A 14889-nucleotide genomic window follows, 5' to 3' on the forward strand; every position below is an offset into this window, starting at 1 on the left:
AAAATATATACAGTATCAACGGTCATTGTCAGAAGACACTTTCTGCATGCTTAATGCTCAGAAACAAAGATACCTGCCATCCCCATGCCCTATTCAAAACAATTAGTTATTTCAATACTCGAGGTCGTGATAATCGAAGGTAACTTACAGTGCCCACACACATCGAAGTCACAGCAATCCGCTTATCCTGTCGACGCAGCTCAGACAGAGCAGTGACGACCTGACGTGCACCAGTGGCGCCCAGAGGGTGACCAAAAGCACTTTGAGACATCAGCACGGCGTCCATCAAATCTGGTCGGAGCTCACTTACATAGCACCACCACGCGGGTTCACCTTGGATTCATCCAAGCCTAGCTTGTTAACACAGTAAACACCCTGTAATAACGAGTGTTAGTCTTGCTTAATGTATAGTCACATGATAAACTTACCATTGAGGCAAAGGCCTCGTTAATCTCAAAAATATCAATGTCATCCTTGCTCAGGTTGAACTTATTCAGAATCTTAGGGATGGCAAGGGATGGGCCAATCCCCATAATTCTAGGCTCCAGACCAGAAACAGTAGCACCACAGAACTTGGCAACAATCGGCTGACCGAGCTCCTGGGCGCGCGAGCGTTTCATGAGAACCAGCGCAGCAGCACCGTCGGTAATCTGACTGGCGTTACCACCGGTGGTGGCACTAGGGGCCCACTGCGGGAAGGCAGCGCGGACCTTGCCGAGGGACTCAGGGGTCGTGCCATAGCGGATGCCGTCGTCGCGATCAACGACGATATCCTTCACCTCGCCGGTCTTGGGATCCTTAATTTGAGTCTTGACGGGTACAATCTCGTCATCAAGCCATCCGGCCTTCTGGGCGCGCTCAGCCTTCTGAAAACTGTTGGCAGCGAACCTGTCGTGCTGCTCGCGCGTGATATTGAACTGGTTAGCTACATTCTCCGAGGTCTGGCCCATGGGTAGGGAGTTCTGGGATGCGATCGGGTGCTTGGCGATGCGCTCGGACATTTCAGGGGCGCCGCCGTCGGCGTTCTTGCTCATGCTCTCGGCTCCAACGGCCACTCCGACATCGATGGATCCGGCGGTGATTTGGTTGGCGATGTTTTGCACGGCTAGAAGACCCGAGGAGCAAAATCGGTTGGCGATGGAGGCCGCTGCTGTTACGGGATAGCCTGCTGCCAGCACCGCGGAGCGGGCGACATATGCCGAACCGGGGCAGAGGACGTTGCCAACGCAGACATCTTCAACGAGGTTGGGGTCCAGATTGGATTTCTCGCGGACGGTCTTCTTGATGTATTAATTACTGCAATTTTCGCCTCTAATCACGGAGGAAGAAGTACCGTGAGGAGTGAAATGAGGAGGTCATCTACGGAGGTATCTTTCAATCCACCTTTGCGGGCCTTGGTGAGCGGCGTCCTGGCTAGGTAAGTGATAACCTGCCGATTATTGATTAATTATGGCAATGAAGTTGCAGCTGCAATCAGTGACATACCACATCATCTGGGTTCTTTGCCAGAAGCTTCTGGCGGGCTGAGCCAGGAGCTGCCAGCTGGTTGGCGACGGAGCTTAAACGTTGTTGCGGTGAAGACATTGTAGGGTATCAAGCAGAATTATGAATGAGCTCAAGAACAAAACAAAGAGAAACCCGTTTTTAATATTCGCTGCAGATATATATCTCTTACTAAAAAAGAACCGCGGCTTCTCCAGACATCCTCCACTCCGAGGACTCTCATCGTACAATTTGAGCCGACTGGAAGTGCCGGGACTTTGGGGGTCACACGGTGTATGATACTGTAATTTAGCGATCCTCGGCTTGTAATGGAAGACTGTGATTGGTGAGTTTGTGGATTCGTGGACGTTTCATGGTCCCACATGTACGTGTACTTTGGCTTCAATGTTGATCAAGGGGGTATGATATTGAGAGAGACATTGGAGAAGTCAAGGATACTCTCATATCTTGTCATTAGTACCTTGATGTGACCTCATCTCCGAAGAACAATCTTGAAGCCCTAGAAGAAGTGTTGAGCTCTCAAAACCGGGGAAATCTTAAGCTTTCCCGGGGAGACCTCGGGAGGATTATGGGGGATTTCCCATAGACCCCACTGTGAATTACATTGTAAAAAGAAGATCCTTTGGTATGAACGGCAGATCAAGTCTGGCTAGCTTCCGTTATTAGGGCTATGCTTGGGAATCTTTATATCTGTTGCCATGCCAGTTCCTGAGAGCTTCGAATTCCCACTAGGCAGAGAATAGGGAGACACCCGTTGGAAAGGAATCACTCATTTTATCGACAAATTGACTTGACAAGTGCTTGACTAGAAGGAAATCGGCCTTCTCTCTCACAATGGACATTTTCTCTGAAGTCAGCGCGCCTGCTGTAGCCATGGCATCCGCCTTGTCGGTGGCCGCTGGTGCTTATCTGAATGCGAAGCTTGCCATTGCCACTGATTTGCGAACAATATACAGCGACAATGCTACTACGAAGCGGCTAAACCAGCGCATTTCTGAGCTCGACGGCTCAACAACCATCTACAAGATACTCGAGCGGGCGGTGGAGGTTGAAGGACGGGCTGCCACCGATGCGCTCTGGTTTGAGCAGAAGACGTGGTCATACAGTCAACTGAAAGACTGTCAGTATATGCCTCTGTCGGGAGAAAACATCTCATCTGATTGCTAATGCGCCTGTCTGTAGTGGTCGATAGAATGGCTGCTCTTTTGAAGAGCCGTGATATCAACCCCGGTGATACAGTAGGTGTTTTCACCACCAATTCACCGGAGATGGTCGTGACTGTGTATGCTTTGTCAAAATTGGGTGCTGTAGCAGCAATGATCAACACCAACCTGCGAGGTTTGTTAACTATGCAATTCTAATCTGGAAGAATACTGTTGACATTAGTGATAGACGATACTTTTATCCATTGCGTCAACGTCTCCGGCTCTAAGTTGATCATCTCATCAGCAGATTTGTCTCAAGATGTCTGCGTCGACCTACCACACTTCACACTCAACCTGGACTCATTCGAAGGTGCCGAAACAGATCCAGTCGAGCTGATCTCCTCGGAAACTCTGCAGCAATTCTCTCCGTCAGGACTTGCAGCAGCCAAGCGCAGCCCAAAAGACCCCTCCCTCATGATCTACACATCGGGAACAACCGGAAAACCCAAAGCCTGCGCGATCCGCAACATGCTAACCTTGATCACCTCCACCCCGCTCTCAGCGGACGCCAACAACCCCTCAAAGTACCACCCATTCCGCGTTTACTCTCCTCTCCCCCTCTTCCACGGCACGGCCTTCTTCACCGGCCTATGCACCGCCCTCGGTAACGGAGGCACATTATGCCTTGGGCGAAGATTCTCCGCCTCACGGTTCTGGAAGGAGGTACACGACTCAGGTGCAACCCGCATACTCTACATCGGCGAGTTATGCCGGTATCTTCTCGCAACACCGCCATCACCGTACGACCAGGACCACAAGTGCATCGTGGCGAGCGGGAACGGGCTGCGCGGGGAGATATGGGAGAAGTTCCGTAAGCGCTTCAACGTGCCTGAGATCCGCGAGTTCTACCGCTCAACCGAGGGGGTCGCCAAATTCGACAACCACGGTGTTGGAGCTTGGGGGGCGGGCAAAGTCGGGTTTTCTGGGCCCATCCGCCGCTTCTTGGAAGATGATACTTTCGTCGTCAAGTATGATACCGATACGGAGATGCCGTACCGTGATCCTGTCACTGGATTTTGTGTGAGGGCTGCTCTCGGACAGGAGGGTGAGGTAATTGGGCGCGTCCGGGACCGTGGGATGATGATTGAGTACCTGGGTAATGAGGGTGCGACGGAAGAGAAGCTTCTGCGTGATGTGTTTCGGAAGGGGGATCTGTTCCAGCGGACTGGTGACCTGGTTGTTCAGGAGAAATCTGGGTGGGTGAAGTTTCAGGACCGGGTTGGTGACACTTTCCGCTGGAAGGGTGAGAACGTTAGCGCAGGAGAGATTCGGGACCATATTTGCCGGATTGAAGGTGTCCATGATGCTGTGGTATATGGTGTAAAGTTGAGTGGGTATGTATTCGGGCCGTCTTGTTCTTTCGTTTTGGTGAGATCGCATTACTGATAGTCTCCACCAGGTATGATGGTCAAGCTGGAGCCGCTGGTATCACGCTGGTATCCCCAGCAGATGAGACAGAATTGATGTCGACCTTGTACAAGGCACTCAGGAAGAAGGGTGTTCCTTCGTACGCTTTGCCTCGACTGGTCCGACTTACTGAGAAGTAAGCATTCCCTTGATTGCAATAATTTGGCCGTGGCTAATCAAATTATAATATACAGGGTTGCCACAGGTGTCACTTTCAAGCAGGCTAAAGGTGATCTGGCGAAGAAGGGCTGGAATCCTCGCCAGCATTGTGGCGGTGATATTTTGTACTGGTTGGATGGCACAAAGTATCAAAAGTTGGAAGAACAAAGTTGGGCAGAGATTGAGAATGGCAAAGCCAAAATCTGAACCTTGACTCTTGATAAATCCGATGCTTGTCGTCTTGTTAAGCAACCATACGGATACCCATAGACTCGGATGAACAGAAGCCATATTGTATCTGTCGCAAGCAAATACTAATAAGGTTTTAGTAGGTGGATCTATTCAAGTGGGTCCAATACATCCGTCCATGGGAAATGGATGGTAGCGATAGTGGAGTCCGGGGATATATATCCATGATGCTGTGTAGTAGTTCCATCATAGACTTTCTGCGCGGACATTACAAATGCCGGCGAAGGAATTTCAGAGAAGGACATTACTGAAACGTTGCTTCTGCATTGGCTAAAGAACTGCATCGTGACGGAGGCCTGGTGCAATTTTGTTCTCTGCGTTGAGATGACGGAAGTAGCCAAGCAAATTAGTAGTGCGCTGGAGCTAAGCAGTCCATCGAAATCTATAAATTTATTACCTGCAAAGATTAATCACTGAGGCATCTTCCAATGATGGATCCTCTATTCATTGTATCTTCTATAGCGGCCGGATACTCATAAAGTTCGAAGGAATACTAATTCAGATTCCGTAGCAAGACGAGAATGGCTTTAGACTCCTCCTACGACGAGTCATCGCCGAATAAAGGCTGTACATACACAAGTACCTATTGTTCAAGGTGTTTCTCGACTCATGGTAGCTTATTAGGTACCCCGTAATATTTCTGACGTCATCTTTAGAGAACGCGGGCGAAGAGCTTTGATTCGCCTAGAAGCGATTTCTGCGCCCATCTCGCTCTTTTTCCTGAACTCATTTCTGAAGCAAGTTAAGCGCAGCATGAAACTTCTTCGTATTAGTCGACCACTGACTTTGATTCGTGATTTCACTCTAATATTCCGGGGTACAATCTCTGAAAGGAGTATTGAGAATAACAATCACCTTGGCCTTAGTGCGGCTATCCTAGTGGCCTTTTAAATGAGCTCATCGATGGTCGATCCGACATAATAAGATGTTTTCTTGTGGTGGTTGTGGCCCACCCATGTCAAGGGATACTCATGACTTAAGTCGGATGTTCGAGTGACGGGAAGTTCAACAACTAAGTAGGACAGCATCCGTAGCTTGGAATGGATGTCAGTCTAGAAATGAGATGATTAATAAAAATCCCTGGCATGTTTAGGTGCTGTGCCTGGCATCTGGATGCCGATCATTGATAAAGAACTGGAGTTCGAAGTACGGAGTATCTATAGTGGGTCGGATCAACTCCCCACCTATGTTGTAGCATGAGACGAATGTTCATGTGTAGTAGAATAAGATGAAATTACGGACTGATATAGAGATACAATCTCTCTAGCAGGGATTCTTGTATCCCTCAGCCACACCCTGCAGGTACATGAGGCGTAGAACCATGGGGCTACAGAAACGGTATAGATCTGCCGCTGGGATCACGTGTGGAGGCGTCATCAAGTGACTCTCTTTCTCCTCACCCCAACTTCTATCTCCTAATCCCAACTCCGCACCTTGTCTGAGCTGGAACCCACTCTTTTCCTGACATTCGACTGCACATACCTGAGTGACTTACCTTTGTGGCCATTTCCCCGACCGAACTACAACGGTCACAGCCATGAAGTTCTTATCAGCCGCCAGCCTCCTGGTTCTTACCGCTCCTCTTGCAAATGCAGCCGCGTTCTCTATCTTTGATCCTACGCAAGCTTCACTCAAGGTGACCGATAATGGGAAGTATCCAGTCAATGGTGAAAATCCCTTGCAGTACTGTGCCAAACCAGACAATTACAAGCTCGAGATCGAGTCGGTGGATCTGGCACCCAACCCGCCTCTACCGTATGTCATCCACGAAGAGTGCTCTCTAAATGTAGTAGATTTAACTAGCTAACACTTTGGCGATAATAGAGGGCAGAAGTTGACAATCTCGGCCAAAGGTACCTTGCTCGAGAGAATCGAGAAGGGCGCTACCGTGAACCTGGAAGTGAAGTGGGGTCTCATCACCTTGATCAAGCAGACCGTCGACCTATGCGACGAGCTCAAAAATGTGGACATGGAGTGCCCCCTAGAGAAGGGCGAGATGATCTTGACGAAGGAGGTGGAATTGCCTAAGCAGATCCCACCGGTACGTTGTCTTTAACCGTTTGATGGTTAAGCAAGCAGCTAATGTGTTCATTACAGGGCAAATACTCCGTTCTTGCCGATGTTTACAACAAGGACCAGGAGCAGGTCACCTGCCTCAAGGCAGATGACATCGTGTTCCACCTTTAATCCTGTCTATCTTAGACATTGCTTTGCATCCACTTACCAGGTGGCATCTCTCGATTTGCTGAACTGTCAATGTCATTAGCTTATGTGCTTGACTGGGGTTCAATCATCCGCGATGCTCTTTTCCATGCCCGTCTCATGACTACTTCAATATTCGCATCTGTTGTTTCAAGTTCTATAACGCTTTGCAGTACATTCGGATATCATTTGGATTTTCTCATTTCTACGCTCTTTGCATCTATTATATCTTTACAGTCGTCTGTATACACTTCAGCGAGTACGACTGTAAACGTGACAGCTACTACCTCTGTCTGTGGCTACAATTTACAATCACATCTCTACTGATTACGCAACGTATGTTAAATCAATTCTGTATACGGAGTAGGCGCAAAGAGAATATATGTAAAGGGTATGCGAACTCGTTCCAGTTGCGTTGGGTATCTTCCCTATCTGATATTTCCATGTTTCCTTTCCAATTATACTCAAGCGCCGACATCGTCAATGATGGGACCGCAGGTGTTGTAAACCCTCGAGGCGGAACGGCGACACCAAATCGCGATTTCCCTGCTAAACGACAAAGACAAAGACCCACATAAAGCAAGCCTACTCTCCAAACAGACGACGGACACGCTTGAGAACACTGTCCTTTTCCGGGTCGTAGGGGTGGTCTTTGCTGGGGATTTCAAGGACGGCTGGGAAAGGATCGGCGAATGCGTCGACGCTATGGCGGATGCGTTCTGCGATCTGAGGTTGAGATACCCGTTAGCGAATATGTAGGCAATGAGATGAGAGCGCTGAGAATAGTGCAATCTATGGAAAAGAAACTCACATGCTGGTTAATCAAGAGCACAGCAATGTCTTTCCTCTCCTGGGTGAAGTTCTGGAAGGCCTGTTCGATCTCCGAGGTCTCGGTCTTGGAATCAACGACAAGGAAGTTTCTCTGGGAGCCAGGTGGTTCGGTAACATGCTGTAAAAAGAGCCAGCACATTAGGATGGCTTCTCATATAAATGTCACAGAGACGTGACGTAGATGGGGTAGTGAACATTATCATACCCCGATGCCTGCGAGCAAAAGACCAGTAACCGAGCTGCATGATAGGTTGAGCTAGTTAGCTGGGCGCGAGCTTTTCGAAGACGAGCAATCTGGAAGAAGGGTCGTTACTCTTCATCACCGATGACAGCAAGGAATTGCCGCTCCTGGGGAACCGAGTTAGCGATCGGAGGGGTCATTCCATTGAATCGATGCCAGGTACCTTGTATGTTGCGGCCGATACCGCCATGACGAGGAAAAAGAAAAGAAGAACCTGAGATTTCCGAGATACACAATCTTCGAACTGGCAGTTCGAGATGGATCAAGTAAATGACAGATCTGGTGCAGCTGTCCGTTGATCGCCGTGGTTATCGCCGGGAGCTTCTCATTACATAAGCTGATGCAATTTCTCAGATTTCAATGTTGTTTACTCCAGGGCTTCATCGTCCGCAACACGTGCAATAGCTCTTGACTCAACAGCTCCTCACCTTTGATGTCATTGAATTATCTTCTTAACTAAGACGAAGCTGCTGAGGAACAGCTTCCGTCTACTACGACCCCCGTCCTCTGACATGCCTCGACTTGTACGCCGCCGCCCGCTCTCCGAGCGCATACTAGCACGCCTGAACCCGTATGACTTTCTGCTTTGGCTTTCCGAGGAATTTGAAGGTGGTGATTGGGACCAGCTAGAGAAAAACTGGGCTTTTCCCATTGGTATTGCGCTCAACGTGATATTCCTCATCGCGCGAGCAAATAGCCGATCCGGTGGTGGTAGCAGGGCTTTTGACGATGTGTTCGGCGAGGACGATGGCACATCCCTATTTGGGTGGCTTGTAAGTCATTCTTCCCGGCTTTGTACCTTTTATGTTGCCTATCTTTTCACGAGATTCATGACAAGCTAATCGGCCGTGGTTGTTCTAGGCCTCATTCATCGTCCATCTGATGGCCCTTGCCTCTACGGGCAATGCTATCTACACATTCCAGAAGAAGAGACGCTATCGATTGTTTGAGAACTCTATTGATAACAACCCGGCGACACCATCAGCACATCGTGTACGGGTTGATTCAAGCCCCGTGATGCCGTCTCCGCTGCGCTACATTGCCAAGGCGCTTTCAACAGAACCGGCACACTCGAGGGCCCACCCTGATGCACAGCGAGATGTCTGGGAGCTTGCAATATGGGACCCTTCGCCACTTTGTCTCCGGCTCTTTTGCCTCTTCAGCCCAGGGCACGTCTTGGTATATTGGCTGTTCCTTCCGACGCAGCTCTCAGATCCACGCCCCAGCGTGACGATTGTGACGACGATCGTTCTGACCGCTCTTCTGTCCGTGCAGATGTCCTTCATCTCTTCTTCTTATACACAACAAGCTAAGGACCAGAAGATTGTACACCAAGAGGTCTTCAAAGAATATGACACTAAATATGTGCAACCTCGGACACATCCGTTGATGAGAGATGTTGGGACGCAGTTCTCGGATGAACCACCAAAGACCGAGGAGGAGTGCAATAGGGTTGAGACTTATAGCCCGGCTCACATCATTAACCGTGGTTTCAAGACCAGTCCCAACCCTAATTACCTCAAGCACGTCGACCCAGAAGGTTTCACCCCAGTCCGTCAGCCAACTGCATCTACTCCCACCTCTATATTCCAAGGCCCACCCACCTACACCCCGAGCATGTCTCGAGATGGCTCGCCTATGGCTCGAGGCACTAGCCGCACAACAATGCGACAACCGCAGTTCCGATCTACTGCAACAACATCAACAGGTGATGGAGGAAGTCTCGGTGTTTACAGCCATGCTAACTCTCCACTGAGGAAGTCCGCGACAACTTCATTTGATCGCCGCTTACAAAACAACGGAGACTTTGTTTACAAGGAGCGTGGTACAACTCCCTTGATGCGGAGTTCCAGTCCGCTGAAGAGAAGCAGTGTACCGGGAGGAATGAATCCAGGTGGCCCAGCCACCGTCAATAGATCGGATAAGCTCAACACTCGGTACTAATACGAACGAATGACCAATTCCATCTCCACTAGCATGAAATGTCGTCGATCCAGATACGTCAGATGCGGAGTTTTCTCCAAGCCATGTGCACCAATGACACAATAGCAGCACCCTTCGTACATATATCCCATCGTTAATTGAGGCTATACCCAATATAGTCCATTTGACGTTTTGTTTCATGGCATTCATTCAGGCCCACCACGCTGGAGAATGCAAGCTACTTATCTAGAGATTAGGGTCCAAGGCATTTGCTTTCTTTGTGATCGCTCGATTTTGATCTCTGACTTGATTGACTTCGTTCATTGTATTAAATCCATTGGGCGGCTATCTTGCCTCGGAGTCCTTAAGTTTGCAGTCCACTACGTCCACTAAGTCTGGATCGTGCTTTCTTTTCAACGTTCAGTCTTCGCAACTTCCATGCACAGATGATGCAATCTATTTTTAACATGTGGGAGGAAACTGTCATTCCAGATGCCGGCGGGACATTTCAACCGGCATTCACCCCAGGGGCTGGCATTCCTAATCACCGACCTGGCATTCCGATAAACCAGGGTCCGGAGCACATTATTCTTACGCGTTTTGAGCACGATCACCTATGAAGATCTCTCAATAGCCAGTCTTTTTGGATCGCCCCGCTCCTCTGAGTCTCATATCCTCTGACTGTCGCCGACCGACATACATCTTTGCTCAGAAAAACCAGCACAGGGAAAGACCACTCTCTCTTCACTCCTACACGGCATGGGCTAGGACAACTAGACTGTGCTGTGCCCGTAGCATTTGCCGCCCCGACCACAATCGCTGCCAGCTTCAGCCCACAATGGACGATGCTCATGTCAAATTGCCCGATGGACACCTGGTGAATCTCTCACCACGATCTATACGCCCAGGTGCGTACAAAGCGTATCGAGTCGAATACAACCCCTCGAAAGAGCTCTCGGCAACACCTCCACCTCGATATCCGCAAGAAAGAAGATCACCAGAATATGCCATCTCAGGAGGCACACCGGCAAATATATCTCAACTGCCAAAAGCTACCAAGCTGCCTGTTCCGAGGAGTTTCACTGAGAGGCTTAACGATAACTCGAGTCAAACGCCTAGTCCGACTGCACTTCCTAAACTGACCCCATCCAGCCGCTCCCTGGGACGGCTCGGTGATCAGTCTAAAACATTGGACAAAGGTCATGATCAATACTGGAGAAAAATCCGGGATAAATTGGAGGATTCGCCGTTGTTAGCAAGACGTGCCAGGAGCAAGGGCAGTGACAATAGCTCATCTCCTAACTCGCACATCTCCCATCACCGCAGCAGACTCCCGGCAAGCACTAGCCAAGATCAAACAAGCTTCCGGGCAGGTAGTGCGCCATCAGGCATTCCGGGGCCAAACACTGTCAATACCGGTCCCGCACAGGGGTCGAGGAACGATGCCCCCACTACCCTTCCCGTGGACGGCCAAAATAAATGGCGGAAGGAAGACGATCAATGGGTCATCTTGGATGCCACCGAAACATCACCCCAGAAATCTGTGAGAACAGACGCGACGAGTGGTTCCAGCCTTCGATCTCATCCTTCCGTTTCGCCAGTATCCGCCGAGGACAGTTCTATCACCGACTGGGAAGACCGATTCGTTGTGAATATGCCAACTGCAAAAGATCCCAATCCCCCAACGATGACGGCGCAACAAATTGCCGAGTATCAAAGAAGCATTGAAAGAGTACACCGGGACGGTGGCCAAATGGCAGACCCGAACACAGTGCCTAGTCGTAACGTGTCTCCTGAGATCAGACACAATCCTAGCGAACAAAGAATCCAGAGCCCAAGGGAAATAACTACATATGATGGGGCATACGAGAGGCGTCAAGTGCCGATCTTGTCGCAAGAGGAACATTACTCCTCGCCGCAGCCTCAGCAAAATCCTCAGCCGGAGCAACTTTCACAGCCTCAACCCCAGCAACCCCAGCCCTTGACTGCATCGCAACGCCAAGTAGCCAACCACTACTACAGCCCTGATGAGATCGGATATAATCGAATTAGCACAATTTGGGAGGAATCGCCCCCAAAGCTCAAGGATAAGCGACACCCCCAAAACGCCGATGGGTCTTTTTTAGGGTGCAGGGAAATATCCGGGGAGAAGAATCCAGACGAAATCCTCAGGTTCGCTTCTCTAGACGACGCGAGTCTGCATCCACTCCCATTGGCCCTGGGCTCCAAGAAGAAGCAAAAGGCGTCGAAGGAAGTGAAGATAGCAACAGACCGAGAAACCACCAACAGAGTCGAGGAGACCGTGATCCTTCAAGAAGAGCGACTGCAGTCTTCTCAGAATTCGAGACCTGCCCAATGCTCGAAGCCGTCAGCCATGTACCAGGATCGGAGTTTCTCCCAGAACCCGTCCCCAATCCCGCGGACGAGGTCACAGGACTCGAGCAAGGAGAATTACCATCCTACCAGCAATATATCCGAGCGATCCGGAAGTCTAGAAGAAAATCGGGGAGACGACGATGTGTTCATTATCACACCCACTATCACACGCACTATGATTCCCACGCCCGACAAGAAAGCATCTTCGCCAAAGCCGCAAGGGTTGCGTCGTCCTGGTGGCACAAACACAGTCACCGCCGAGGCTATCAAAGCCGTTCGGGCAAAGGCCCAGATGGTCTCTACACCGTCGGGGTTGCGGCCCGGGGGACCCAAAATGGATATCAAGCCAACAGGGCGTACCTTGACAACTTCCCAAACGTTGCCACTCAGCAGCACATCCGCCACACTGAAAGACCAAGACGACGAGAGTCGAAACCAAGATCATGCGCAAGATCGCAATCCGGAACGAGTAGCAGGTACAACGTCGAATACTATCCGTGGCTTCATCCGTACCACCGGGCGGGCAAAACCTTCCGGGCTGGCCAGATCATCTACAGATAGCCTTGCTACAATCCTGCGCAACAGGACTGAGTCCCTCCGTACACGCGCCGAGTCTCTGCGGAATGGTTCGGGGTCACCCCAGCGTGCGAACCAAAAGCAATCGCCAAGTCCTCAACCGATTCTTCCGTCCAGGGACAATTCGGAATCATCACGATCGGAACGGTCATTTCAGTCCAAAGAAACCCCAACCGCCACGCCAAACAGGCCCGCTTCGCCAAATGGGCCTCCTTCGGCAAACAGGCCCCCTTCGCCGAACAAGCCCGCTTCGCCGTCCAAAACTGCTTTTACGGAAATCAAACCCGACGAACCTTCAGCACGACCGACTGCACCAAGCAAACCAGTTAAGAAAAAGGTGACCTTATCAGAGGGATCCCCTTTGTCAACGAAACCCGACAAGCCTCCTACATCAACCAAAAAGATCTCCGCACTAGCAAAGCCGTCTAAGTTGGATAAAATCCCCAAGCCTACAAAGACAGCCGTGTCTGAAAAGCCTCCTCCCCCGAAGACGAAGACCCCTGATACTTCACCAAAAAAGGAAGTGCAGGTCAAGTCCCTGCCTCGTCTCCAGACCTCCGGTAAAGTTTTGGAAATCGCGGAGCTCGATGGCCTTCAGGTTTCGAGTCCCAAGGAGTCTCTTCAATCCAACATTACAGACTTCTCTACCGATATAGGCGACATGCACTCCGAAGACAAGGGTAACTCTGAGGGCCAAGGACCCAACCCTTTGGCGCTTTCACTTATTTTCAATATTCTTGTCGTTGCCGTCACCCAAGTGAATAAAGCTGTGCGAATGGGCACTGACAACCCTTACGTCAAATGTGTGGCCAACAACACTTTGAACATGACCAGTCACTGTTGGCATGTCTCCAAATGCATATATACCGTGGTGTCTCGCTACCGGGCCACAGGAACCTGGCCCAGGCCTCGCAGTGACCAGGCTATCAGTCGGTTCATGGTGGAGCTTCTTCAAGCCATTGTGTATCTCTTGATTCTTGGGTTTGCAGCCATGCTAATAGCCCGTGTTATTGGCTACGTTGTTCTCGTGAGCAGCTGGATTGCATGGTTTGTTCGACCGTTTGCATGGGCCTTCCAGTGTGTTGGTCGTGCCCTGATAATGTAAAATTAGACAGATATTTAGCTCTATGCTTGTACAAGATTGTTTCTCTGGGAGTCTCGAGTTTGGAAGGGGGACGTTCGTCGTTTTTGGTGCTTTCGGGTCTTTGTCCTGGTCTCAAGCGGTTCTACCTACTCACCTAATTGTGTCTTTCGACTGTATTCCTAGCATATCATTAAATAGGTCTCAAACTTGGATATTATATATGGAATCATTGCTCCTGTAGTAGTAAGAATTTATATTGATTTTGATCTTCTCGACTTGAACCCTAGAAACAGAAGCCGAAGACCCATGTTGAAGAGGGAAATAAAATGACATGTAACTTTTCTCGTGTCCCCCAAATCCGGAATTCAATCTTGTGTATGATATTCTCTCTCTTTTTCTCTCTTTCAGTCAAAAAAAAGAAAGCCAAAACAGACTCCGTCATCCTGGTGTTGAATGGTCCTGTATGGTAGCCCGGGATAATCTTGCAAAACCAATGCCAAAGCAGAGAAAATAGAAGGAACTTAAAACATATAAAGTTGCTTTCAGCAACATTTTTCATGTGTGGAAGTGCGTTGAGCAATTCTTTTTTTCGGTTCATGCGAACGAGGTATCCATCTAGCCGAGCAGCAACTCGGCGTTTTGTGAGATAAAAGAAGCATTCTAGAAAAAAGCAAGAACCGAAAGATGAGAAAAAGAAAGCAGAAGGAAAAAGGCAGGGCTGGGCTACCGTGGGCAGTTCTAGCCGCCACTGCGAGCTCTATGAAATGAGACCAAGCGCAGAAGAATAACGAAGACGATAAGAACGAAATAGGCCGTAAAGGCATAATTATGTTGAATTTTTGTTCTTCTTGCATTTTTTGGGGCCATCCATTCTTCTGGATTGTGCTAGTCCAAACAGAAAATATGATATAGTCCAGAAGAGAAGCACCGGGCTTGGAGAAGAATAGACCCGAGAAAATAAAAGAAAAGCCGATCGATGAAGCGCCATTGTTAAAAGAGACGGGGTATCGGTACATTATGTTGAAATGAAAACGCTGAGGAAGAAATCGTTGAGAGGTCTTCAGTCGTGACGCCATAAGACATTGCAGGGGAAGCCCGAGATGTGTTGGAGTAGTTGTTTGTATGGGCTGTGT

General features: G+C 49.5%; 6 protein-coding genes across 6 annotated transcripts; 4 read left to right on the forward strand and 2 right to left on the reverse strand.

The window, feature by feature from the left end:
- Positions 1-50: 50 nt before the first annotated feature.
- LCP9604111_1431 (putative peroxisomal 3-ketoacyl-coA thiolase (Kat1)) lies at positions 51-1584 on the reverse strand (the record flags this gene model as incomplete). The annotated part of the gene is made up of 6 exons (XM_039078038.1): positions 51-89; positions 149-260; positions 311-375; positions 429-1277; positions 1334-1429; positions 1486-1584. The coding sequence occupies 6 exons, from the start codon at positions 1582-1584 to the stop codon at positions 51-53; spliced, it is 1260 nt and encodes a 419-aa protein (XP_038933979.1).
- A 753-nt stretch (positions 1585-2337) lies between these two features.
- Positions 2338-4481, forward strand: LCP9604111_1432 (putative bifunctional fatty acid transporter/acyl-CoA synthetase (FAT1); the record flags this gene model as incomplete). Its single annotated transcript, XM_039078049.1, has 5 exons — positions 2338-2623; positions 2686-2841; positions 2896-4042; positions 4108-4251; positions 4310-4481. 5 exons carry the CDS (start codon positions 2338-2340, stop codon positions 4479-4481), a joined length of 1905 nt encoding a protein of 634 aa, XP_038933980.1.
- A 1579-nt stretch (positions 4482-6060) lies between these two features.
- Positions 6061-6710, forward strand: LCP9604111_1433 (ML domain-containing protein; the record flags this gene model as incomplete). The annotated part of the gene is made up of 3 exons (XM_039078053.1): positions 6061-6278; positions 6348-6564; positions 6621-6710. 3 exons carry the CDS (start codon positions 6061-6063, stop codon positions 6708-6710), a joined length of 525 nt encoding a protein of 174 aa, XP_038933981.1.
- A 600-nt stretch (positions 6711-7310) lies between these two features.
- Positions 7311-7987, reverse strand: LCP9604111_1434 (H(+)-transporting V1 sector ATPase subunit F; the record flags this gene model as incomplete). The annotated part of the gene is made up of 5 exons (XM_039078054.1): positions 7311-7451; positions 7537-7674; positions 7762-7795; positions 7870-7904; positions 7961-7987. The coding sequence occupies 5 exons, from the start codon at positions 7985-7987 to the stop codon at positions 7311-7313; spliced, it is 375 nt and encodes a 124-aa protein (XP_038933982.1).
- A 322-nt stretch (positions 7988-8309) lies between these two features.
- LCP9604111_1435 (Nur1/Mug154 family protein) lies at positions 8310-9741 on the forward strand (the record flags this gene model as incomplete). Its single annotated transcript, XM_039078055.1, has 2 exons — positions 8310-8570; positions 8659-9741. 2 exons carry the CDS (start codon positions 8310-8312, stop codon positions 9739-9741), a joined length of 1344 nt encoding a protein of 447 aa, XP_038933983.1.
- An 817-nt stretch (positions 9742-10558) lies between these two features.
- Positions 10559-13777, forward strand: LCP9604111_1437 (putative NTP binding protein; the record flags this gene model as incomplete). Its single annotated transcript, XM_039078057.1, has 1 exon — positions 10559-13777. The coding sequence occupies one exon, from the start codon at positions 10559-10561 to the stop codon at positions 13775-13777; it is 3219 nt and encodes a 1072-aa protein (XP_038933985.1).
- Between the last annotated feature and the right edge of the window lie 1112 nt (positions 13778-14889).

Source organism: Penicillium roqueforti (genome assembly GCF_015533775.1).
Source record: "Penicillium roqueforti strain LCP96 04111 chromosome Unknown scaffold_01, whole genome shotgun sequence".
Classification (NCBI taxonomy): domain Eukaryota; kingdom Fungi; phylum Ascomycota; class Eurotiomycetes; order Eurotiales; family Aspergillaceae; genus Penicillium; species Penicillium roqueforti.